Source organism: Panicum virgatum, chromosome 1N (assembly GCF_016808335.1).
Source record: "Panicum virgatum strain AP13 chromosome 1N, P.virgatum_v5, whole genome shotgun sequence".
NCBI lineage: Eukaryota > Viridiplantae > Streptophyta > Magnoliopsida > Poales > Poaceae > Panicum > Panicum virgatum.
The window spans coordinates 18,479,958-18,506,122 of NC_053145.1; the positions used below are offsets into that span (position 1 = coordinate 18,479,958).

A 26,165-nucleotide genomic window follows, 5' to 3' on the forward strand; every position below is an offset into this window, starting at 1 on the left:
AGGTAAACACTATAACTGGGTAAACATTCATATCTCCAATAAGATAATAAAGTGCTTGGTAGTAACAAAACTACTGTTTGATAAGTTCACAACTCAGCTTCAATCAAGCCCTCAAAAAAAAAAACTCAGCTTCAATCAAGAACAATCCTGAAAATAAAAACTCAATCCAAGGTTTTGATAAGAATACATAAAGCTTCCTGATAATCGAATATAAACCATGTAACAGTCCAGAGTGGCCTGAAACTGACAAGAAATTCACTCAAACTTCCATGTAACTGCAGGCTATAAGCAGATCCATCTTTCTTTTTTTTTCCTGGATATTCATCTTATTTTGACTCTTCAACAATGCAGTTGACCTTCATGTCATTACTTTCTCAAATGCAAACCATTCAAGTAATTAATAGCTTCATGCTAGTTTATTCCAAATATCATTCAATATGACCTGCAAACAACACAGATGATTTCATCAAAGCCATCGAAATCCATAAAAATGCCATTAAAGAGTTGAATGATAAACTAAACTAACAATATTTAAAAACATCATAAGAAATTTACCTCCGCTGCTATACTACTTTGCCAAGGTTCGAGTTGCCATAGAATTCAAGTCCACAAGTGCGGAGACGTGCCTGATGCCAATGCAGCCATGCAAAATAACACAAGCATTATAGTTTTGAAACAGCAAGAAGAATCAACGTGCATGGTTGAAAAAAGAACACAAACATATACCGAGAGCACTGCCAGACACAAAAATGGATACTTTGCCAAGATATTTTGGTGGCCCATAGTGTTCACGTCCACAAGCTTCAAAAATGCCCTGTGCCATGGCAGCCGTACAAAGTGAGACATGCAGTTACTGTTAGTCAGTGTCTTAACCAGTCCCACAACAATTAGTGGGTTGTAAACAAAAAAACCAAGACAAGCATACCGATAGCACTGGCCTAATGTGCTTGCATTTAGGAAAAAGATAGTGTTAGAGTATATTAGGCAACTCCAGATATGGTAGTTTAGGATTGATGTAATCCCGTGATAGCTTTGCCCTCCAAGTCTTGTACTCCTATATATACCGCCCAAGGGGCTCATTGCAATACAATCGACCACATTATACGCATCCTACCTTTCCTACATGGCATCAGACGCCTAGGTTACGAGATCCTAACCCTAGCCGCGCCGCCGCTTCCGCTGCACCCGCTCACCCCCGGGGAGATCGAGATTGATCTCCGCCGGGGGCAGCGCCCTCCTAGGATGCGCCGCGGATCCCTCTGATCCGCGCCGCCGTTGTCGTCCACAAGCAGCAGGAGGGCTGACCTCTACCGCCGTGGTCGCGTCGCTCGTCGGCATCGCCATGGCCCCGCATTGGGCCGCCGCCGCCTCTGCGTCATCGTCCCCGGCCCCGCTCACGGCTTTCCCGCCCCTTCCGCGCCTCAGGCCAGCCCCCCTCCCAGCGCCGCCGCCGCCGCACGACAGCGCCTAATGTGCTTGCATTTAGGAAAATGATAGCACGACCATTGGAGCTCCTTGCCACCATTAGAGCTTTCGCAAAATGTAGACGTGCCCTTAGTGAAAGCTTTCTACATACAGAGGAAAGTATTGAAGCCTTAATTGTGAAACTATGAATGATGAAATGTATTTCCAGAAGGTTGATATTTCTTACGTTAATAATCAAGGTAGTAGTGACAGCCTGCAGCCTTCTGCTCAGTGTCCTTTGTAGATCCAAGCTTGTTAATCCGAGGCCTGTAAGTTGTTGGATCTGTTCTGAATGTGACATCTAGATGCTGCGGTACAGAGGGAGATTGAAAGTGTCAAAAACATTAAACATTTCATCAAAATGCCAATAATATAATACAGGAAATTCATTATCTATCACTACATCCTATAAACCATAAACTACCAGTAAACTATTCTTGGGCTATTCAAATATCAAATAATCTTTTTGCGTGTCATCAGCAAATGCCTACAAGAAAATTCAAGTAGTCCTCTATTTTTTGAGGTTATGGACTTATGGCTGAATGGAAGGGGAAAGGCAATCTGAACTTAACTGATGGAAAGCGGTTCATCCCAGATGCCAAGGGTTCAGGCACATTTGCAGTACAGTCAACCGAAGGTTTTCCCTCGAAGACGACTACCTTGTCAGCAAGGTATGTTGCCATGATAAAATCATGCTCAACGACAAAAGCTGTTTTCTTTGCATGAAGGATAAACCTTTTTATGACCTTGGCTGCAAGAAAGCGCTGCTCTGAATCAAGATGTGCACTTGGTTCATCTATGAGGTAAATATCAGCAGGATGCACATAGAAACAAAGTGGGATGCTTAATAAGATATATGCTTATTTATGCTATTCCTTTAGGATATTAAGATAATTGAATTAAATAAAATATGATGTATCCACATGAGCATCTTTAAAATATTTTAACTTTCATAGTGTTTTCCAAAAGTTTCAGGTGGCAATCCAAAGAGAACTTCTGTACCAGTAAATCTGAGAGAAAGAATGTTTGGGGAGTAATTTAGTGTACTCTTACCTTTCCGAGACAAAGACAAAGTGCAACCCTTTGTAACTCCCCGCCAGAAAGATTTGAAACCTGCCTGTCCATGAGTTCTTCGATTTTCAGTGGTTTCATGACATCAGATCTGAACTGTGCTTGATTGCAAGATCCAGGTATTTTCTTCTGTAGAAGCTCTCTCACGGTAGAGCTAATCTTGGATATCAGTTCCTGAGGTTTGTATGAGACTGTACACGCAGGCATATCGACTTCTTCATCCCCCACTTTATCTGGCTTCACTTGTCCCGCCTGATACTCAGATGAAAACCAAAGATGAGAGACTCTATAATCATTTCTTCGGTCGCTGTAAAAAAACATATTTGAAGAACAAGGAGATTACCAGCATACGGATGAATGTTGTCTTCCCAGTGCCATTCTCACCAAGCAATACAATTATTTGGGAATCATTAAAGCTTCCTTTAATGACTGATAGCTTGAAGCCAGATCTTGTTTTTGTTAGGGAAAAATGAGCTGAACCGTCTACATTACATTGACTAGGGTTATACATATACAATGTATGGGCCAAATGGGCCAAGAGGCCTACATGGGCCAGAAATAGAAAAGAGAGACTCTCTCTATATATTAACACCCCCCTCAAACTAAGGTGGCTGAGAAGTATGTGAATCAGACACACTTAGTTTGAGTATATGAAGCTGATGTTGATCTCTAGTCTGAGCCTTGGTGAAGAAATCAGCAAGCTGAAGTTCAGACGGCGTGTATTGAAGATCAACAGTTGATTGTTGGCAATGAGATCGTATGAAGGAGGCATCAACACCAATATGCTTTGTGAGCTCATGCTTGACTGGATTGTTGGCAATTTGAATAGCACTAGTGTTGTCACAACGGAGAATGGTAGGATCAGCACAAGTAACCCCAAAATCAGCCAACAGCCAACGAAGCCAAATAATATCTGCTGTTGTTGTGGCAAGAGCTCTGAGTTCAGCTTCAACACTAGACCGAGAAACTGCAGTTTGGCGCTTGGACTTCCATGCAATTGGTGAACCACCAAGAAAAATACAGTAACCAGTAACAGATCGACGATCAGCATGATCACTGGCCCAAGTAGCATGAGAATAAGCATGAAGCATGGGTTGACTTGAGGTGGCATAAAAGAGTCGACGGGAGATTGTCCCCCGCAGGTACCGCAGAACCCGAAGTAAATGAGCATAGTGAACTGTTGTAGGTGCACTCACAAATTGACTCAGAATGTGCACGGCATAGGCAATATCCGGTCTGGTAGCAGTGAGGTAGACAAGACTACCAACAAGATGGCGGTACCTTGTCGGATCTACAAGAGGAGAACCATCCGATGACTTCAAGTGAATATTAAGTTCCATAGGGGTGGCGGCACTCCGAGCATCTGTGAGACCAGAACGAGCAAGTAGGTCTTGAATATATTTGGACTGAGAGAGATAATAGCTAGCAGCAGTTGAATCAATCTCAATGCCCAGAAAGTAGCTTAGGGAGCCCAAGTCAGACATCATGAATTGGTCACAAAGGTGCTCTTTAACAAAAGTAATATACTCCTGATCATCTCCAGTGATCAACATATCATCAACATAAAGGAGAATTAAAGTGCGGCCACGTGGAGAGGTATGAACAAATAGAGCAGGATCATGTTCGCTAGGAGTAAAACCAGCAGCACTGACAACTAAACTGAACCGCTCAAACCAAGCGCGTGGTGCTTGCTTGAGACCATAAAGAGCACGCCGAAGATGACAAATATATCCAGAAGGAAGCTCAACCCCCGGTGGAGGATGCATGTAAACATCCTCGTGCAAATCACCATGAAGAAAGGCATTCTTGACATCCATTTGGGAGATGGTCCATGAACGAGTGGCAGCCACAGCAATGAGAGTACGAACCGTAGTCATATGAGCAACAGGAGCAAAAGTTTCCTCATAATCACGACCATAGGACTGTTGGAAACCCCGAGCAACTAGGCGACCTTTGTACCTCTCAATAGAGCCATCAGCTTTGGTCTTAACCTTGTATACCCACTTGCAGGTGATGGGATTGACCCCATGAGGCAACGGAACAACCTCCCAGGTACCCGTGCATTGTAAAGCAAGGAGTTCAGCCGACATGGCATCTTGCCAAACAGGGATGTTAACAACTTCCTGATAAGAGGAAGGCTCACAAACAGCCCCAACATTGGGAAATCCATATCTATCGGGAGCATGAAGAGTAGAATGATCCCTAAGGTTATGAGGTGGTGAAGAAGGCAGTGAATCATCTATGGTAGGGCTGGAGATTGGAGAACGAACACGGGAACGACGGCAATAGTGAAAAGGAAAAGGCATAACAGATGGAGGTGGTGGTTGTGGTGGTGGACTGGATAACACAGGTGGAGGTGGTTGAATAGGAGGTGCTGTTGGAACATGTGTAATCTCAGTGGAATCAGAAGGAAGAGATGGAACCATGTCAGATGAGGAATTTTGTGAGGAAACAGAGATAGGTGGCAAAAAGAGGAAAGAAAGAGGCTCAACAGATGGCAATTTTGTAGGAGCGGAAGAGTGAAAATATGGTTTGTTTTCAAGAAAAGTGACATCACGAGAAAAGCGAATACGACGGGCTGAGGGATCATAACAACGATAACCCTTATGTTCAAGACTGTAACCAAGGAAAACACACTCAACAGATTGAGCTGTTAGTTTCGTGCATTCATGAGAAGGTAAAAGAACATAACATGTGGAACCAAACACACGAAGGTGAGCATAGCCAGGTGGGGATCCATGTAAAACTTCCCCAGGACATTTACCCTGAAGACGAGATGATGGCTGAAGATTAATGAGATAGACAATGGTAGAGACAGCTTCAGCCCAAAAATGAGAGGGCACAAAAGAGGAAATAAGAAGAGTTCGTGCAGTTTCAATAACATGGCGATCCTTACGCTCAGCTACACCATTTTGGGCATGAGCACCAGGACAAGATAGCTGAGGCAAAGTTCCTTCAGAAGAAAGAAACTGACGAAAAGCAATGGAAAGATACTCCCCACCTGAGTCAGAACGAAAAATACGAATAGAAGAAGAAAATTGAGTTTGAACCATCCGAGCAAAAGATAGATAGATGGATAGTAGTTGAGAATGATGTTTCATGAAATAAATCCAGGTATAGCGAGAGTAATCATCAATAAAGATAACATAGTATTTATGGCCACCTTTTGATACAAAAGGAGCAGGACCCCATACATCAGAGTGTACAAGAGCAAAAGGTTGAGTAGTTTTTGAGCTACTAGAAGGATATGGAAGCTGAATCTGTTTTCCAAGTTTACAACCAGTACATTCAAAAGAATGGTCAATAGGAACATGACCAAGAACACCCTGTTTAACTAAGGTGGATAGACGTGATCCACACAGATGGCCTAAACGATGATGCCACTGAGGAAAGGTAGCCGCAACAAAAGCTGATGACGTCGGTGCAGAAGAAGATGATGGTGACACAATAGACGGCAACCGAAGATGATCAAGGATGTAGAGGCCAGATGAGCTCCTATGGCGATGGCCAGTACCAAGAAGAGCCCGGGTTTGTCGATCCTGAATAAAACACGAAGTGTCATCAAACCCAATGACACAATTCAGATCAGCAAGTTGCCCAACAGAGATCAGATTCATGGAAAGTTTAGGGACAAGAGAGACACCAGAAACATCAAAATTAGAAGTGACAAGATTAACTTGATGAGTAACACTGCAAAAGTTACCATCAGCAGTCTGAACACAACGATTATGAGAAAGATGCTGACAAGAATCTAAATGAGAGGTGTTGGAAGTCATATGAAACGAAGCTCCCGAATCCAACACCCAAAAAGAAGTACCTGGCTATGACGTAGAGGACAAGAGGCTAGCTGACATGCATGCACTGACTGGAGCAGAGATTGTGTTGCTGGACTGCTGCTGGAACTGATGTGCTGATGGCTGTTGGTGTTGTGGGAACAGTTGGTACTTAGTTGCTGATGCATGTGGCACATAATCCTGTGGTAACTGAGGTGCTGCTGCTTGGAGCTGAGATGGTGCTGCTACATGTGTGCTCGATGAAGATGCAGGTATTCCACGACGGGAGCTAGCACGCTTTCTCATTTGAACCAGAAGGTGAGAATACTTCTTGAAGCACCGCTCATCAGGATGATTGGTCCTGCCACAGTGGCTGCAAGGAGTCTTTTGAGAGGTGGCCACTGCTGCAACTTGATCAGACATAGAAGGAGCAGCAAGCACTGAAAGCTGAGACATCGGTGAAATGGCAAACATCGTCTTAAGACGCGTCTCCTCAGCCATGAGAGCAGATAATGCCTCGGCCAGTGTAGGAAGTGTAGGTCTCCCCAAAAGCTGAACTCGAATAGGTTCGAACTCAGACCGCAGTCCCATGACAAAGTCAAACATAGTATTCTGCTGATCATACTGGTCTCTGGCAGTCCAAGATGGAGCACAAGTCGTGCATGAGGAAGAACACTTGGGTACCATGGAGTCAAGCTGGCGTGATAGCTTAGTGAAGGCAATGTAATATTCTTCAACTGACATGTCCTGCTGCTGGAGATGATGAAGATTTTGGCGCAGTGAATAGCGAAGAGCTGAGCTACTTTGTTGATAGCGACCTTTCAGATAGTCCCACATCTCTTTTGCAGTATTATGATCCTCAAGACAGGAGCGAATGCTCAGATCAGTATTCATGCAGATAGCTGCCATCACACGATCGTCATCAAGGAGCCAAGCTTTGACTTCTTTATCATTAGTAGCTGTAGGGACTGGTGGATTATCAGTGAGATGGGGGTAAAGACCAACAGATCGCAGCAGCATCCTGAGAGAGAAGGCCCAATCTCTGTAATTGGAGCCATTGAGCTTCACATCCATGACAGGGGCACCAAAAGAGACTGGCGCAAGTATGCTGGAAGGAGGGGGGAAGATCCCATGGCAGCAGCAGGAGGGGAGGGAAACGCGCGCGTCGGCGAGCCGCCGGCACAGGAAGAGGTCGACCCCAGCCTGCAGTAGACTCCCGAGAGGGGAGCGGCGCGTCAGGCGGCGTCGCACAGCAACAAAAGGGCGGGGAGCCGGCAGGTGGAGCAACGCGTCAGGGGGAGAGGCGCCGCCTCAAGCAGCGGCGTAGAAGAAGGGGAGGAGCGCGCAGAGGACTTGAGAGAGGGGCGTCAGGGGAGTGCGCCGTGCTCGCCGGTAGGTGGAGCAAGAAGTGTGGCGGTGGCATGGAGAAGCCGTGGCTCTGTTACCATGTTAGGGAAAAATGAGCTGAACCGTCTACATTACATTGACTAGGGTTATACATATACAATGTATGGGCCAAATGGGCCAAGAGGCCTACATGGGCCAGAAATAGAAAAGAGAGACTCTCTCTTTATATTAACAGTTTTCACCATTGTAGGATACTTGTAGCTTTGGTAAGTCTCACCCTCTGTTATCTCCTCAGCAGACTCAGTAACCTGATAAGCCAAACAAAATCGCATCAGACTCAGAAAATGCAGCAAATAAATCAGCTCTGTGAAGTGTTATTGCAAATAATAGTACTTACTCTAAATGTAAGTTTCTCCTCACGAAAACACATATTTTCTAATGGGATAAAACCATTTAGGAAAATATTGATTCCTTCTCTAACTGAAGAGGGCAAAGTGACGACACCATATGCTCCTGGAGTCCCATAAAGACAGCATATGTAGTCTGATAAGTAGTCAAGAATGCTAAGATCATGCTCCACAACAATTACATAGCTGCAAAAATGTAGGAAAATGGTTTATTATCTGCAGGGTGATCTCAAATATTTCAACAGACATATGGTTCTTTAATGTAAGCTTTCATTACTTTTTGGGATGAAGTAACAAACGAATGACTTGTGTGGCTTTCAGCCTCTGTTTCACATCCAGATAGCAGGATGGCTCATCAAACATATAAATATCTGCATTTTCCATAGCTCGGGCAGCAATTGCAAATCTCTGGAGCTCGCCACCAGATAAATCTGAGACATTTCGGTCCATTACTTGTTTCAGTTCAAGAATGTCACACAATGTATCTTTGACTTGTCTCTCATCTTTCTTGTTAAGAAGGTCACCAACCTTCCCTTCAACAGACTTTGGGATATGATCGAGGTATTGATATTTAATAACTGCCTGCATTAAGACACATTAGAGGGAACACATATCGCATATATTTACTACTTATAACTATGTGCAGCCACAGAATAGAAGAGTTTCCATGATAACATATGTTACATGACCTCAAAAGCTATGCCAAATAAATATTGCATTTCCTAGTGGAGTCAGGGGCGAAGCCACGTTCATGGTGCCTGGTGCACTGGCACCAGGGTACAAACAATTTTTTTCACTATCAGTGCTAGAATTCTCCGGTCCTTAGAATAAAATACTAAGCAGTGCACCAGGGTTGTTTGAGCTCTAGCTTCGTCCCCGAGTGGACTAGGAATTAATCATGGCCATCAGAGCACCAAACTTGAAGGATACGTTGAGAAAGAAAAATAGAGGGAGTAGTAGATGTTAGAAAAATTAAAAGAAATATACTAACTATCTGTTACATTAGCATCATCCAACTTTTATCAAAAACTTCTATTTCAATTGTAAAATGTAATTGGATATGAACAAAATTGACTATTAAAATTTTGATGCTCAGAAGATCATTGTTTAATGTAAAAAATGATTAGGAAAAACTCACACCAGAAAACAAAATGGCACAATTATTAGCATTTATTTGGTACATCACAATTCGTGAGTAAATAATAGTAATACTGAGTTGCATGCACCAACCAATTCACTTATACTCCAACAAGTACAACTGTAGAAGTACCTTCATTTTGTCTTCCAAAAGGCGAGTGAAGTATTTCTGAATTTCAGATCCACGAAAGTGCCTTAGAATGTCATCCCAATTTGGGGGATCCTGTAAGGTTGGAAGATATAGTTCATAGCTTAAAGTGACTTCTGCAAGGATGACAAAAAAGGTGCTCAATTTTACTTACCGTGAATTTACCCAAGTTGGGCTTCATCTTTCCAGCCAGAATTTTAAGTGCAGTTGACTTCCCGATACCATTTGTCCCCACCAAGCCCAAAACTTGTCCAGGCCTTGGAACAGGCAGCCTGCAGAAGATTATGAAAGGTCAGGGGAGGAGGTCTGAAAGGGATGGTGGCATTATATATCCAATCAATTCAGGGATAAACATCTTTTATAAATAGAATAATTGGAAAAGGAAAAGGCTTATAAGACTTAGAAAAAAGGATATGATTGACTATAAAATCATTTTACCTGTGAAGTTTGAATGAATTTGGTCCATATCGATGTGTTGTCTCCTTGTCAAGTTCCCTTGGCAGGTTTATAATTTGAATAGCATTAAATGGACATACCTGCAAGGAGTTATGTTAAGAACTAGCTTGAGTAGCCTAAGGTAATCCGCAGTGGAGAAAGAGTTAACCTTCACACAAATACCACATCCAACGCACAGATCCTCAGAAATTAAGGAGACTTTTGACGACAGCGTAACTTGTATGCACTGGCGCCCTACCAATGTGGATAATGAATCACAAATAAGGTCATAAGATAAACAAGAGCAAAATGAAATAATCAACGATCACTCAGTAGTAAATTAAACAGAGCTTCTATTAAAGCTAAACTCTAGCATACTGAAACAATTGACTGAGTCAAAATTAAACTACCTTGAAACCTGTGAAAGGAATACATACTTGGATTAGATATAATGACAGGATTTCAATCTATTTGTTCTAAAAGTTTTTCCCTTTACCTTAGAGTAGATATGTTGAAGGTAGGGATTTGGGGGAATTATCTGGAACTCACTTTTTTTTAGATGTTTGAGTACATACATATACTTGATACATACATGGGCCTCTTGGGCCTAAACTGTTCTCTAACAAACTAATATACAGCCCAACACTCCCCCTCAAGATGGGCGATAGATGTCTATCATCCCCATCTTGTTACAAACAGATACACACTCTTTTACTCCTAAGCCTTTTGTTAAACAGTCTGCTAACTGTTCACCTGAAGCTATATGATATAGTTTAAGTGTTCCGTCATCCAATCTTTCCTTAATAAAGAAGCGATCAATCTCCACATGCTTAGTTCTGTCATGTTGAACCGGATTATTAGCAATGTTTATTGCTGACTTGTTGTCGCACCAGAGCCTCAAGGATCCTTCCCATAGCTTCAGCTCAGACAATAAATTCTTTACCCATAGCATCTCACTTAGGCACACAGACATGGCTCTATATTCTGCCTCTGCAGTTGATCGAGACACAACTGGTTGCTTTTTGCTTCTCCATGAAACAAGGTTTCCCCCAACAAACGTGCAATAGCCAGAGGTCGACCTCCTGTCGTCTAGACAACTTGCCCAATCTGCATCACAATAGCCTTCCACGTTTAGGTGATTATTTTTCTTAAACCATAGTCCTTTGCCAGGGCAACTCTTCAAATACCGCAAGACTCTGTAAGCTGCATCCATATGTCCAGTCCTAGGATCATGCATATATCTGCTTAACACACTTACCGCATATGTTATATCAGGCCTTGTATGGCATAGGTAAATCAAACGTCCCACAAGTCTTTGATATTTCTCTTTATCTACCGGGTCTCCAGACTGAGCACACAACTTGTGATTTTGCTCAATAGGTGTAGGAGCGGGACGACATCCAAGCATACCTGTCTCATTTAGCAAATCCAACACATACTTCCGTTGTGAAAGAACAATGCCTTTAGGGGATCTTGCTATCTCGATGCCCAGGAAGTATCGAAGTTGCCCTAAATCTTTGACTTCAAACTCTTTGCTTAGATTTTTCTTGAGCCGTTCTATTTCTGAAGTGTCATCTCTAGTAATAATAATATCATCCACGTATACTGCAAGAATAGTAATATGATTACTACAGTGACAATAAAATAAAGTGTGGTCTCCATTACACTGCTTATATCCCATGCCACACATGGCACGTCTGAATCTATCAAACCATGCCCTTGGTGACTGTTTTAGACCATATAAAGATTTCTTCAGTCTTAATACCTTTCCTTTGGTTTGAGCAGTAGCAAACCCAGGTGGAATTTCCATATAAACTTCCTCTTGAAGATCTCCATGCAAGAATGCATTCTTAACATCCAATTGGTACAATGGCCAATTAAAGTTAGCTGCACAAGAGATTAGTGTCCTCACCGTGCTCATCTTTGCAACTGGCGCAAATGTCTCATCATAATCAATTCCATAAGTTTGGCTATATCCTTTTGCCACCAATCTCGCCTTATACCTCTCTATCTTGCCATTGGGATTTTTTTACCGTATATACCCATTTGCAATTTACCACCTTCTTGCCCACAGGAAATGGTACAAGATCCCAAGTCTTATTCTTCTCAAGTGCAGCTAGCTCCTCAAGCATAGCTTCCTTCCACTTTGGATCCTGCTTTGCTTCTTTCCAATTTCTTGGAATTGACACTGATTGCAATGATGCAACAAAAGCTCTGTAGGTAGGAGACACAGATTCATATGAGACATAATTTGCTATGTCATTCTCATCCTCATTATCATCTTCAAAACCATATCTAACTCGAGGTTTTCCAGCCTTGCTCCTTACTTCCTTTCTTAAAGCAATAGGCAAATTAATGCTGGGATCAACATATTCTCCCCCTGCCTCATTAGACTGATCAGCCTCCATTACTTGTGGTTGTTCCTCTAGCTGTTCCAACATCTGTGGTTGTTCCTCTAGCTGTTCTTCAACAGTTTTCTTTCTTCTAGTGTACACTTTCAATGGGCCTTTATATCGTATATCACTTACAAAATTGTCTTCACAAGGAGTTGGATTTGATTCACCAGTCTCTGCCTCCATTCTTGGTTGAGAACTTGAACCACTAATTACTGCTTCCATTGTCTTTAGATTTTTCATAGTTGGAATATTTGTCACACCATTATGCTCCCCCTCTAGTCTAGCTTCATCTGATTCAACAGAATTGAACTCAAACATAAAACTCAAATCTGTCTTTTCTCCATAGAAGGGCTCAGACTCCCTAAATGTAACATCCATGCTCACAAATAGGCGTCGTTCACTCGGACTCCAACATTTGTAGCCCTTCTGCAGTGAAGAATACCCCACAAAGATGCACTTCACTGCACGTGGATCTAGCTTTCCCACTGAAGGTCTGTGGTCTCTAACAAAACAGGTGCACCCAAATACCTTGAGCGGAATAATGAATTCATTCTTTCCAAATAATATTTCATGAGGAGTCTTCATATTAAGTACTCTTGATGGGATACGATTAATAAGATAAATAGCAGTCAAAACTGCCTCACTCCATAAGAATTTTGGAACATTCATCGTATACATCATCGATCGTGCTACTTCTAGGAGATGACGATTCTTCCTTTCAGCTACTCCATTTTATGGAGGTGTGTCTGGACAAGAAGTTTGGTGTAATATTCCCTCAGTTGAAAGGAAGGTAGCAAATTCATTATTAACATACTCTGTCCCGTTATCAGTTCTGATCATCCGAACTTGAGTATTGAACTGATTTTTAACACATGCACAAAAATCCTTAAAGCATTTGAGCACTTCATTCTTATGCTTCATAAGATATACCCATGTCATACGGGAATGGCAGTCAATGAACGTCACAAAATACCTCATTCCACTAATAGAGACCACAGGGGATGTCCACACATCAGAATGAACTAATAAAAAAGGAAATGTACTTCGGAGTCCTCTACTAATATAGGATGCTCTAGTATGCTTCCCATACTCACATGCATCACACACCAACTTGCTCTTATCAACCTTGCTCATAATATCAGGAAAGGCTTTGCTCATAGTGTCAAATGACATATGACCCAACTGACAATGTTGAAGTATCACCCTGCCTTCTTCTTCACTTGTAACAACTGCCAAAGCACTTGAGGACTTATCTAGTCCTCTATCCAAAAACCACAGACCATTATGCCTTATCCCATTCCCAAGTTTTTTTCCTGTTCTTCTATCTTCAATTAAGCAATTCTCTCGATCGAGAGTAACACGGCAATCCATGTGATCCACCAAAGCACTCAAGGATACTAGATTAACAGGAAAGGATGGAACATATAGAATGGATGATAGTGTAATCGATGGAGTGCATTTGACTGTACCCACACCTCTAATAGGCTGAGTAGTTCCGTCAGCAGTTTGAATTGTCTCATTATATGTGGATGGATATGTAGTATATGAAGCAAACTCACTAGATGCACCTGTGACATGTCTAGATGCACCCGAATCTAATATCCAATTTGCATGAGGTGTACCTTTTTCAGGACGAGCGAGGTTGATGAGATTGCCCAGCATAGTTGTTTTCTTCCTTTCCCTCAGAAAATTACTCCCTTCCATGCTTTTATACAAATGTTCCAACTCCTTTCTATTCGATTCTTCTGTAATTGACATCTGTTCCAACGTCCTCACCAGAAATAATTGAGCCATCTTCACAAGTTCCTTTGGTGTGAGAATTTCCGCCAACTTCTCAAACACCTGCTCTATTACTTTGCTTTCTTCCATTAATTCTCCAAAAAACACACAGCAGGACATCACAAATATGCACAAGCACCGGTAACAATCAGTAGTTGTTCACCCAGAGCTTCAGCCTCCTTTTCTTCCCCCACGAGTTCTTAGGAAGACCACACCACGCTGACCTGCTTCTTCTCCCACCACGCTGCAGGACCGAGCTCAAATCTCTACTTCAAATGCGCCACCACAACTTCTCAGGCTGCTCCCTGGTCTCCACGTAACTCCTCCAGCCAATCCTGCCAACCTCACCACCGGTGTCCACCAGAAAACCCCTGCTGGTTGCTGCTCGTGCTGCACCACCACGCCGCACTTCAGCACGCCGTTGTCGCGCTCCACCACTGCGTTCTCCTCCTTGAGCTATGTGCCCTCCTCACCTTTTCCTGCTCCTTCTCTTTCTCCTCGTGCACAGCTTGCTTGTCCTCGAACGCCGCCGGCGCCGCCGACTCCTTGTCCTTCTTCCTCGCCGAGTAGCAGCCGCGCCGCTCAGCCACCGTCCTGCTACCGCGCGGGTGCCGTCCGGCGCTGCCGTCAAGCGGACCAGGGGAAGCAGGTCGTCGGCGCCTCCATCGCCGGCTCTGACACCATGTTGAAGGTAGGGATTTGGGGGAATTATCTGGAACTCACTTTTTTTTAGATGTTTGAGTACATACATATACTTGATACATACATGGGCCTCTTGGGCCTAAACTGTTCTCTAACAAACTAATATACAGCCCAACAAGATATTATAGAATCATATTATGTGTTTGCATGAGTCACCAAGGTCCCGGATGGGATCGAGGAACAGGGAACAAGAATGCAATACAGTTTACAAGGCAGGATCGAAAGTATTCCTGCATTCCCATCTCCGGAAAAATATTCCCCGGACGAGGAACATGACACCCGGGCCCAAGATTTGGAAGGTGGATATTCAAAATTTCAAATGATGTAAAATTTTTGACAGCCCAAAGTACATATTAATAGCACATAATGAGCATTGACAATACAAATTGTTCTTCTTTCCTACTTCAAACATTCCAAGCGATTCTTCACATGTTGTTCCGTCATACCGTTTTGTAAAAACATCATCGATTAATCAGCAGCGTCGCCGGGAGTCATTGACCAGCAGTGTTGTCACGAGCGTCGAGCAGGTGACTTTGTGGCAATGTTTACCAACACATCTAGGCTTCAGCTCGCACGTATATACAAATTTTGGTTCACTGACGCTCTTTATTTCAGTTGTATAGCGATCTGTGCATCAGTCCCATGCGTGCCTCCAAATTTCCTAGCATAGTTGTTCACTCATCAGTTATACTCCTATTCTCGGTTGTCAGGATAGTGAATTGCCAGATGAATGGCTTGACACTTGTTTTAGTGATCTTTCAGACTGAGTTGTTTCTCTGTTGTTTAACTGAAACAGACAACTGTTTCAGCACAAGAGATTGCAGTCAAATTCTAGGAGTTTTAGGAAGTGGCATATGAATATCATCGACACTTCTGTTTCAGTTAATATATGGAACTCGTGGGCACGCACCTTGCAACTTGTTTCTCTGTTGTTTAACTAACCGATTTTCTTATCTTGTAACTGGTCTTCCTAGCACCACGTACTGTGAAGAATGAGGAGTCTTTGGCCCTCACCCGCAGCCAAGCCGAGGCACCAAGCAGCCGCTGCACGCGCCCCGCGCGGCCCCTTCGCGGCTGCTCCACTGCGCCCTTGCCGGCTGCCGCCGCCTACGCCTGGTCGCCTGGCACTGGTCGCCGGCGGCCGCCCGAACCTTGCCGCCATGGCCGGCCGCCTGCGCCCAGCCGGCCCCGGTCTGCGCTTGCCTTCAAGTCGCGGCCTCGCGGCTTGCCGCGCTTGGCGCCTGCGCGTTCGCCGCCCCCCGCCGGCTTGCCGCTCCCGCTCCACGCCGCGAAGTGAGGGTGTGGGAGGAGGGGGCGTCGGGGGACAGCAAGCTCGCCGCCGAAGTACTCGATGGGGCGCTTCTTGAGCTGGCTGACGACGGACTTGATGATCTGCTGGAGGCAGCAGCGATGGCTGGGCAGTAGTCATCGTCCGGGCGCTGCTAGAGTCCACCTTGCTTTCCTTAATGTCACCTACAAACTGTGTTTCCGTTCCCGCGCTCGGGTTGAGAACTGCTCGTCGTCGACGACTCGACCGCGTTTGTGTGCGCTCCACGGCATTTGTGTACCCCGTACCTTCAGAACTGCTGAGAGTCCCTTCGAAACCTTGGCAGCATGGCCGGGTTATGTCGTTCGTCACTGGCCAGGTCTGCTTGGTCGTTTGGTTGCACTGCCTTCCTGGTAGCGCCATTGCCGTGATGATGGAGTGCCTGCTTTTGTTGCAATGGATTGTCCCAACCTAGATTTAATTTGTTGGAATGTGAGAGGGCTGAACAGTGAACACCCCAGCCCGATGTATCACCGTGCATGAGATGATGTCCCAAACCTCCTGCCACATGGCGTGCTTCCAAGAAACAAAGTTGGCTGCGGTGGATGGCCCGTTAGCAGCGTACCTGGGAGGCTATAAGCACAACAACTTCGTCTTTAAAGCGGCTGCTGGCACAAGAGGAGGAATCCTGCTCCTCTGGAACGACAGCTACCTCGAACTGGCCGACATACACATCAGGCGCTTCTCGATCACAGCCGTAGTCACGCTCAGGGAGTGTTCCACCTCCTTCTTTGTCACTGTAGTTTACGGGCCAGCGAGAGATGTGCATAAGCCAGCCTTCCTTCGTGAATTACGCAGATGCAAGCCAGAGGTGGGCGAGAAATGGCTGGTTCTAGGTGACTTTAATCTCATTTACCGAGCAAGGGACAAGAATAATTCAAACCTTAATCTTAGGCGTATGAGACAATTTAGATCGACACTGTCGCGCTGTGAACTGCGTGAGATTCATCTCCAAAACAGAAAATTCACTTGGAGTAATGAAAGACGACAACCCACCCTGGTGAGACTAGACAGAGTTTTTTGCAATGAGCTTTGGGATCTAGCTTTCGAGCAACATGGTCTGCAGGCTTTAAGCACCTCAATCTCTGACCACTGCCCGCTACTTCTCTCGAATACGACCTCCCCGCGCCGGCCAAGACCGTTCCGTTTTGAGAATTTCTGGACCAAGCTGCCGGGTTTTCTTGATGAGCTTCGTCGAGTGTGGTGCAAGCCGACGCCACACACCCAGCCCCTCCGCATCCTTCACCACAAGCTTGCTGAAACAGCTAGGCACCTACGCAAATGGGGCCGGTCTTTGATCTTTGATGTCTGAAAACAAACTCAAATTGCATATGGCCTTGGAGGTGATCCATCGCCTTGATATAGCCCAAGAGAGCAGGCCCCTGACTGATGCTGAGCTGCTGCCGAGGAAAGGACTCAAACATCGTGTACTGGGCTACGCGGTTGTGGAGAGATCAAGGAAAAGACAGGCGTCAAGAATTACGAACCTAAAAGAAGGCGATGCGAACACGAGATTTTTTCATCTGAAGGCTAATGCGCGGCGGAGGAAAAACCACATTCAACGTCTCCAGGTCAATGGTGGCTGGGCCATCACACATGAGGAAAAGGCAATCCTGATAAATGATCATTTCACTGAGGTTATGTCAACCCCACCAGAGGCGACGCTGGACTTCAATTGGGATTTGCTTAACATCCCACGCTACAACCTTAACCACTTGGAAGAAAGTTTTTCTGAGGAAGAAGTGAGGCAAGCCATTTTACAACTGCCTAGTGAAAAGGCTCCTGGACTGGATGGCTTTACCGGGATTTTCTTTAAACACTGAGGGGGATCATCAAAGGCGATCTCGTGATTGCGATGAATACCCTGCATGACCTAAGATGTTTGAACTTGGACCTGCTCAACTCAGCTAACATCATCCTGATTCCCAAAAAAGAAGGAGCAGAGAAGGTCATAGACTATAGGCCGATTAGCCTAATCCACAGTGTGGCAAAGCTGTTCTCCAAGATTCTTGCGCTCAGATTGGCGCCGGCCATGCAACAAATCATTTCCAAAAGCCAAAGCGCATTTATCCGAGGCCGCAGTATACATGATAACTTTATGTTCGTGCACAACTTGACAAGAAAATTTCATCGGAACAAATGTCCCACGCTACTCATCAAGCTTGATATCTCCAAAGCTTTCGATTCTGTGAGATGGGACTACTTACTCGCTCTTCTGAGACAAATGGGCTTCCCTTCACGTTGGAGAGATTGGCTTATGGCAATGTTCGCCTCCGCCTCATCGCAAGTTCTGCTTAACGGTATTCCGGGCCCCCCAATCACCCATGGCCGTAGACTACGTCAGGGTGATCCTCTCTCACCCCTGCTTTTCATCCTCGCCATTGATCCGCTTCAGCGCCTGCTTCACCTGGCCACCGAGGCCGGAATTCTCTCCAGGATTTCAAGGGACCGCACTAGGTTGCGTGTCTCCATGTATGCGGATGATGCCGTTATTTTCTTAAAGCCGGTCAAAGAAGAGGTCATGGCCCTGATTCACCTGCTTCAGCTGTTTGGGGAAGTAACAGGACTAAAAACTAATGTGCAAAAATCGTCAATTGTGCCGATACGGTGTGAGCGCCTCGACCTGGATGACATCTTGGCGGACATCCCCGCTGTCCGGGCCCAGTTCCCAATTAAGTACCTTGTCCTGCCCCTGTCCGCTCGACGCCTTCGAAAAGTGGACTTTCAGCCTTTGGCCGACAAGGCGGCGGCCAAGCTGTCGGGGTGGCGGGGGCGCCATCTTACGCAGGCGGGAAGGGTCACCTTAACTAAGTCTGTCCTCTCCTCGCAACCGGTCTATCTGCTCACAGCCTTGAGCACCACGAAGAAGGTGCTGCAGTCCGTTGACAAACTGTTGACGCTCCTTAGCGCCTCAATTTATATACCGCAAGCGCACGGATCGTGGTAGCTTTTCCCTTAGAGTATTCCCCCAAGGTTTATCAATCCGTAGATCGACAATGAACTTACTAGGGATTCCCATCTAATCTAACGGATCTATCCTAACATGAAGCATGAATTGCACATATAGAGTAAACTTTTGATAGGTATGAGTGATGTACAAAGGTTGATCTCATCCATGAACATCGGTAAAGATGGAGCAAAACCAAAGTTATGACTAAACCGATCGCTCGTCTTCTAGTTGTAGTTCTAGCTAAACGAGTAAGCACAACATGCATCTCATCCAAAGCTTCTTTAAATCAAAACCTCCAATCCAATCCTTCGATACCCCGCCTACTCAAAGCAACGCCCTGTCACGCCCCCCCCCTTTGGACGAAAGCACCCTGAAGCAAGTCGAACCCCCTTTGGTAGTTCCGCCATGAACCTCTAGCCACCATGACTACAAGATCATGCTAAGCGATCTATCTCGATAATAGATCTAAGATGAAGCAAACCCAAAGAAAAGAACGAAATTGAAAGAGGAGAGACATGATTGCTAAATAGATCGGATGACATGAATACATTACTCACATAATACATTCGTTTGGATCGTCACCACCGCGTATACACCATTGACGATTCCAACTAGCTCATGAACTCCACCATGACACAACCACGCAGGGAGGCCATGGCGGCTAGGGGTGGCCTAAGCCATCTCCTAGACAACTTCAAAGACTTGCGGCGGCCGTCGTCTCCCTCTGGTCTTGGCCCTAGGTTTTCGTCGAGTTCTGGGTGGATGGATGCCGCGAGTTGAATAAGGTGCAAGCTATTTATAAGCCGAGGAAGCCACCGGTCGAAGGGGAGGCCGAACCGCCTCGGAAATGGGCTAGGCCGGCCAGCCCCATGGGCCTAGGCCGGCCGGCCTACCCTCTTTCGGGCTCGCCTCGGTCTCATCTATCGCGTGTAGACTCCTCGCATCTTCTAGAGTTTATGTCCTTCACGATTGCACCCCTTTGGACGTCGTTATCTTGGAGATACCTTCGAGAAAAGGATAGGATAGGGAATCCTTCCTTAAATCTTCATTTGCTTTGCTTAATCCCGAAGTATCTTGATCTCATCTTCGTGGGCTCGGTCCTTTGGGCTCTCTTGGAGGATGGATGTGCATGAATGGGCTTCGAATCAACATGGGCTTTGGTCCTCCCTTTGGGCTTTGGCCTTCGTCTTTCTCCGTGTTGGCGCTCGATCACGGGCCTCGTCATCTCATGCTCCAAAATAGGCCAAAAACCTGCAAAAACGAAGTTCCTCCAAAATATATTTGCAAGTGTGAAAATGACCAATAATTAGACCGGGGTTAGGACGGTTAGTGATTTTGATATTAAATTCATGCCATTATCAAGGATAAACAAGGGATAAAATGGGTACTTAAGGAGTGCCAACACAAACTAAGGAAAAAATTCTTGTGGGCTGGAGATGATGTCCTTACGGGAGGCAAATGTAAAGTGAACTGGCAAACAGTCAATCGCCCCCTCAACCTTGGGAGTGCTGGTGTGCTTGACTTGGAGAAGTTTGCAAGGGCCCTCAGACTGAGATGGTTGTGGCAGGAGTGGGCGACACCAGATAAGCCGTGGGTCAGGATGGGGACGCCGTGAAATGAGACAGATAAGCTCCTTTTTGCAGCTTCCACAACACTTGTCATTGGAGATGGTATGAAGATCTCTTTCTGGAACTCAGCTTGGGCAGGAGGCTACCGACCACGTGATCTTGCCCTAGATGTTTTTGTCATTTCCAAGCCTAAGAATAGAAGCTTGAAGGAGGCCCTGAATGGACATATGTGGATCAGAGACCTCAACCTGCAAGGACATGTGACGGTACATCTCCTGGAACAATTTGTCACTGTCTGGGAATTTGCCCAAAATGTGCAGCTTGACGAGTGCGCTCGAGATAAGTTTATTTGGCGTTGGACTGCAAGTGGTGAGTACTCTACCTCATCGGTATACCGAGTGCAGTACTTTGGCAGTGTGAAGTCAGAACTAAAGCCGTTAATTTGGAAACCCTGGGCACCTCAGAAGTGCAAATTCTTCGCCTGGTTGGTGATAAAGAACAGAGTGTGGACCTCTGATCGCTTAGCTACCAGAGGATGCCCAAGAAATGAAGTTTGCCCGCTTTGCAGACGGGACCCTGAAACGGCCTATCACCTTTTGGCGGGCTGCAGATACACCAAGCATGTTTGGACACTCATTGCGGCATGGATTGTGTGGCCCCAGCTGAGCCCGGCTCAATGTCCTGCAACTGAGTCGGCGGAGGATTGGTGGCGCCTGATGGCCACCTTGAACGGGGTCCCAAAAAAGGGTATACGGTCTCTATTGCTGCTAGTAAATTGGGAAGTCTGGAAGGAGCGGAGCGCAAGAACTTTTGCAAGGAAAGAGATCCCCCCATTGGTTTTGTTTCAAAAGATTAAAGAGGAGGCACGCTCCTGGGGTTTAGGGGGTTCTAAGCATCTTACAGCCCTGTTGGACCCTTTGTGATCCTTTTCTCAGTGTACAGTCTTATTTTTTTCACCTGTTCCCCTACTTGAAGCCTCTCAGGGCTTCAGGTAGGTCTTTTTGACTCCTTCTATATTAATAGAAACGGTGCACAGTCTGTTCACGTTCGTTCAAAAAAAAATATCTGTCAAATATGTGTATTATTCACAACTATATATGTTCTTTCCCTAGTAGAATAATAATCTGACGAGAGGCAGAAACAGTCAAAGAGTTCAATATTTCATTGTTATCTCTTTTTTTTAAAAGCAAAAGACAGCAGTTCTACAACCTTAGCCTAGAAACAAACAAAGCTAATTCCAGAGTTTAGCTGCAAGAAGGGAGAATTCCTGAGCAATTACACGACTGGAAGATTCCCTCTGAAGGACTGAAACTGACGACCAGAGTGGGGGGAGGGGGGTGAATGGTATGGGAACTTTTAAAAATTCTCGATGAGAATAAGGCCTATGTTCCGATTAACACCACAACACAACCGCTTTATAATCACCAAGATGACACGAGTCAACTAGTGATAAGCTCACCTTAGAAATTATTATCAAAGCCTGAAATAAAGCGGAAGCAAAGCTTAATCAAAAGCTGAAGCAAGAACCTCTCCAAACTGAAGCCCTCTTAACAAAGCATGCAAATTATCATAGGTATTAGTGATAACAAGTAATTACGCAAAGGTTAACAAGTACTCTCCCTTCCAAATTATAGGTCATTTGATTTTTTTAAACCCAATTTTGACCAGTCATCTTATTCAAAAAATTTGTGCAAATATAGTCAAATTTAAGTCATTCTTGAAGAACTTGTATTGATAAAGCAAACCACAACAAAAGAAGTGATATTTTGTATAAATATTTGAATAAGATGAGTGGTTAAACTTAGGATTAAAAAAGTCAAATGGCCTATAATTTGAAACGGAGAAAGTATTATTGAATCCAAGTGCTAATCAACTATCTTAAGCATGAGAACAATGAGAACAATGAGCACAAAATAAACAAATAAGAGATGACCAGCTCGGCCCTGTGCCTGTGCCGCCGCTTAGGTTGCAAGTGGGTTGGCTTTCGTTGACCCAAACACTGATCCATACTGCCCAATTATTTATTAATTGGTTTTGGGTTGGCCCAATAAAATCTTAGATCCTAAAACCAGTAATTGGTTTTGGGTTGGCCCTATAAAATCTTAGATCCTAAAACCAGTGGAACTGGTTGACTTGGTGGATTAGCACCTGCACGTCTTGTGTGTGCTGTGTGCATGCGCTGTGCTTGCTTTTCAGCTCTTGTGTGACAATATATTATCACATACATCATCAATACACAGAGCATTAAAATATTTTAAACTGAGATAACTAAGAGACACCATTGAGTTCCACAAAACCTGAATTTCAAGAGGCTACAAGTACAGACAATGAAAAATACATTAAAACCAAGAACTAGAGGATCTTTCATCTACACAGGTAGATGCAACCAATACACTCTGATGACTAATAAATAAAGTTTGTTCCTTTGTGATGCTAATGTCAACCAATGCTCCATTGCTAGCCTTTGATGCTCGTATCATATATACATGAATAGTGTGAATTTGAAACAAATACCATCTAAACAAAGTAATAAGCATCCTCTCCAAAATCATCTTCTATGAGATCTGTTGTAGCATCACTCATAGGATTGGCAATGGTCGAAGATTTGTAATCCTGTAACAGCAACACCACCCATAAGTGATAGGCATTCAGTAACATGAAACTGTTGCTGCAATCCTAGAATCAAGCAATATCTAGTCATGATAAAAACATCAGTAAACTCATGGGTGCCTACTGGAATGACATCTCTCACTGGAATGACAGTACTCATGAAACCCCTCAATCACTCTACAGCATTCTCAGGAGGTTAATGGGTAATTGTTACTCACCGGTAGTGCCACAACTTGAACTAGAAGCTTCTCAGGAGAAGGAGCAGCAACATTAACAAATAGAGTTTGTATATTATTTGGATACAAACATAAAACAGTAAACCAGTATAGAAGCACCATATACACTAGTTATACATATTGCCTACCTGCTGCTCGCAGCCAGTCTTGGAGGCAAATAAGTGCCTCAATTGTGTTCGTGGTTAGCCTGCTCCGAAAGTCACTAACAACGCTCTCGCCTGTGCTAAATGCATATTCAGATGCAACTGTCGACGCCAGTGCTGATAATACATCACGTGCCATGCGTGCAATGACTGGGTAAGCTGCATAATTTGCCTTCCACCAATTTAAAATATCAACGCTGTCAATTCTACGGACTGTGTCATCTGCCAAGTATATATCTAGCTCACTGTAACTCTGAGTTCTTCTTCGAACACTCTGGTATCTATCCCAATCATCAAATGAGTCATCCTTCTTTGCATTGACTTCAACAGAAATTGTTTCTTGTGCCAAGCCTGTGTTTGGTACTTGCGAAGAATACTCACGGAATAGCATTCTAAGTGTGCTTTTGACTATCTCCAATTTTGGAAGCACTTCAGGCCCAAAAAATTGTGTCATGCGAAAATCCACAAATTCATACTTAAATCTAGGATCAAGAATAACAGGGATACAAAAGGATAGATGTGATATTTCCAAATACTTCATGAATTTAGCTTGCATCTTCTTGAAAATTGCAGCAATATCTTGATCCTCATGAGAAGATTCCACATCCATCGCTAGCTTAATCATCCAAAGTTCATGGAAATAAAGGTTTACTGTGGGGGTAGGAGGACCCAGATAACAACTCAGTGGCAGCAGCAAAAATCTCTAGAAAGGTGCAAACAAGTTTAGACCTTTCCCATTCCACCGATGTTGGTGTATTAGTGTAAATTTTATCTTGCTTTCCCAATTCATCAAATAATCTGCTATATGGATATGCAGATTGAAGCATAAGAAATGTCGAATTCCATCTTGTAGAGATATCAAGAGTGGGCTGCTTTCCAAGAGGTACTCCAACTTGTACCCTACTTCTTCAAACTTCTCTTTCCGAGCTTGTGAGCTTTTGATATATTTTACACTCTCTCTGATGTTGTGCACAATACTACTAATTTGATAATGCTTTTATGGATCTTCCACTCACTAGAGATCCAATGACAAGTGACACATAAATACCCTAATGTCTGATTGGATGTCCACATATCAGCCGTTAATGACACTTTTGAAACAGAATTCTTAAACACATCCCTTAATTCTAACTTTGCATCTTCAAAAGCCCTCATGCAATCTAACTTTATAGTTGTTCATGATACATACAATTTTTAACAAAGGATTCAAACTATAAACAAACTCTTTAAATCCATCATACTCAACTATAGAGAATGGAAGTTCATGTAATACTATCATATGAATAAGTGCTCTATGTGCTAGATCCGAATCATAAATCCAATTTTCCAAATGCTCAATATCAGAAGGAGTTGCACCAGCACACAATTTATCGTCAAACTCAGTGACTCTTGACCTTGATTTGCAGCGCTCCAAATGCTTTTTCAGGTGACTAGTTCCTATGCTTTGTTTGCCACTAAGATACTCATGACAATGCATACATTTGGCAAAAACAATCTCACCATTTTAAATGATAGGATCAAATTCCTTCCAATAAACAGACCTCAACTGCCTAAAAGTACCTTTAGTTATAGAGCCTACAATAATTGAAAACAGAAATCAATACTACTACAATTCGATATCCTACATAGAACAAGTTGCAAAACTATATGATATTGTTATCAACAATAGAAATTGTTGTCTTACCACATGCATTTTGAGCTGTAGAACTTCAGGGAGACCATCGTGTTGCCAGTGTAGACAATTGAATTTGACTGATTATCCTTAGAGTTGGAGAACCAACAGTACACCTTGCTCGCTTCAACCGATTGGTTCTTGCCAAATCTGTTGCGGAAATTCTTGGCCGCTTGGCTAGAGAAATCCTAGGAAATGGCATAATAACCTCCACCCTCGGAGTCCTTGCTGACGGAGAACCACTTGTCACTGTGGGAAATGGGCGACTACAAAACTACTCGATTGCTCGTTTGTTGTGCGCTTGATTGGATATGGTCTAGCATGCAAGGACTCGAGGATTTAGACTGGTTCGGGCCTGAAATGCCCTACGTCCAGTATGGGGGGGTGGTGTTCTCGCTCTATTGCTCTCGAGCCTGGGTGCTCAAAGTTCAGAGGGGAGCTTACAAGCTGGTCAAGCAGTGTCGGACCCGTGGGAGTCCAACCCTTTCCTACGTGGGGGGCCTTCCCTTTTATAGTCCAAGGTGGGGCCCCCATTTACAGATATCAAGTGTTGTGTCTTGGCACCATCAGGATGCTATTCGTCCTTGTCAGTCATTGGGGCCCACTCAGTTGGTCGGCAGTGGGCAAGCTTAATCCTGGTGATCTTCTGGTGCAGGAGATGATCTTGGCGATTTCCTCGGGGCGGCGCGACCACTCGCGCGGTCGCTCGGAGGCCTCCTCTGGTCTTGTCCGCCGAAGCTCGTGTTCATTACCCGTGGGGCTATCTTACGTAGCCCTGTCACTGGACGGCGCGCCTGGTGAGGGGTGTCTTAACGAGGCATGCTTGGTGGCATCCGGTCACACTCGCTGGCGTAACGAGGTGGTGCATAGAGGCAACCATCATTACGACGAGGGGAGGCAGCGCATGTGGATGCCCCCTCCCGTTGTGTCATGGGGCCACGCGAGCGGCACTGTCCCCTTGTCAGGAAGTCCCGCTGGCTTAGCCCTTGCCGCAAGATAA

The 26,165-nt window shown here is 44.5% G+C and overlaps 1 protein-coding gene and 1 long non-coding RNA gene across 2 annotated transcripts; one reads left to right on the forward strand and one right to left on the reverse strand.

Moving 5' to 3' along the window:
• Nucleotides 1-16: 16 nt before the first annotated feature.
• On the reverse strand, nucleotides 17-15,499 carry LOC120655427 (ABC transporter E family member 2-like). Its single transcript, XM_039933268.1, has 18 exons — nucleotides 15,106-15,499; nucleotides 9,952-10,037; nucleotides 9,786-9,883; nucleotides 9,502-9,619; nucleotides 9,333-9,422; nucleotides 8,340-8,644; nucleotides 8,053-8,248; nucleotides 7,889-7,963; nucleotides 6,711-6,712; nucleotides 2,879-2,984; nucleotides 2,518-2,787; nucleotides 2,037-2,282; nucleotides 1,652-1,772; nucleotides 1,468-1,568; nucleotides 926-938; nucleotides 727-814; nucleotides 556-626; nucleotides 17-442 (listed from the first exon to the last, which is right to left on the reverse strand). The coding sequence occupies exons 1-13, from the start codon at nucleotides 15,122-15,124 to the stop codon at nucleotides 1,653-1,655; spliced, it is 1,731 nt and encodes a 576-aa protein (XP_039789202.1). The 5' UTR covers nucleotides 15,125-15,499; the 3' UTR covers nucleotides 17-442; nucleotides 556-626; nucleotides 727-814; nucleotides 926-938; nucleotides 1,468-1,568; nucleotide 1,652.
• LOC120655431 lies at nucleotides 2,498-2,945 on the forward strand. The gene is made up of 2 exons (XR_005667498.1): nucleotides 2,498-2,654; nucleotides 2,739-2,945. It is a non-coding gene; the product is annotated as an uncharacterized LOC120655431 (long non-coding RNA).
• Nucleotides 15,500-26,165: the final 10,666 nt, after the last annotated feature.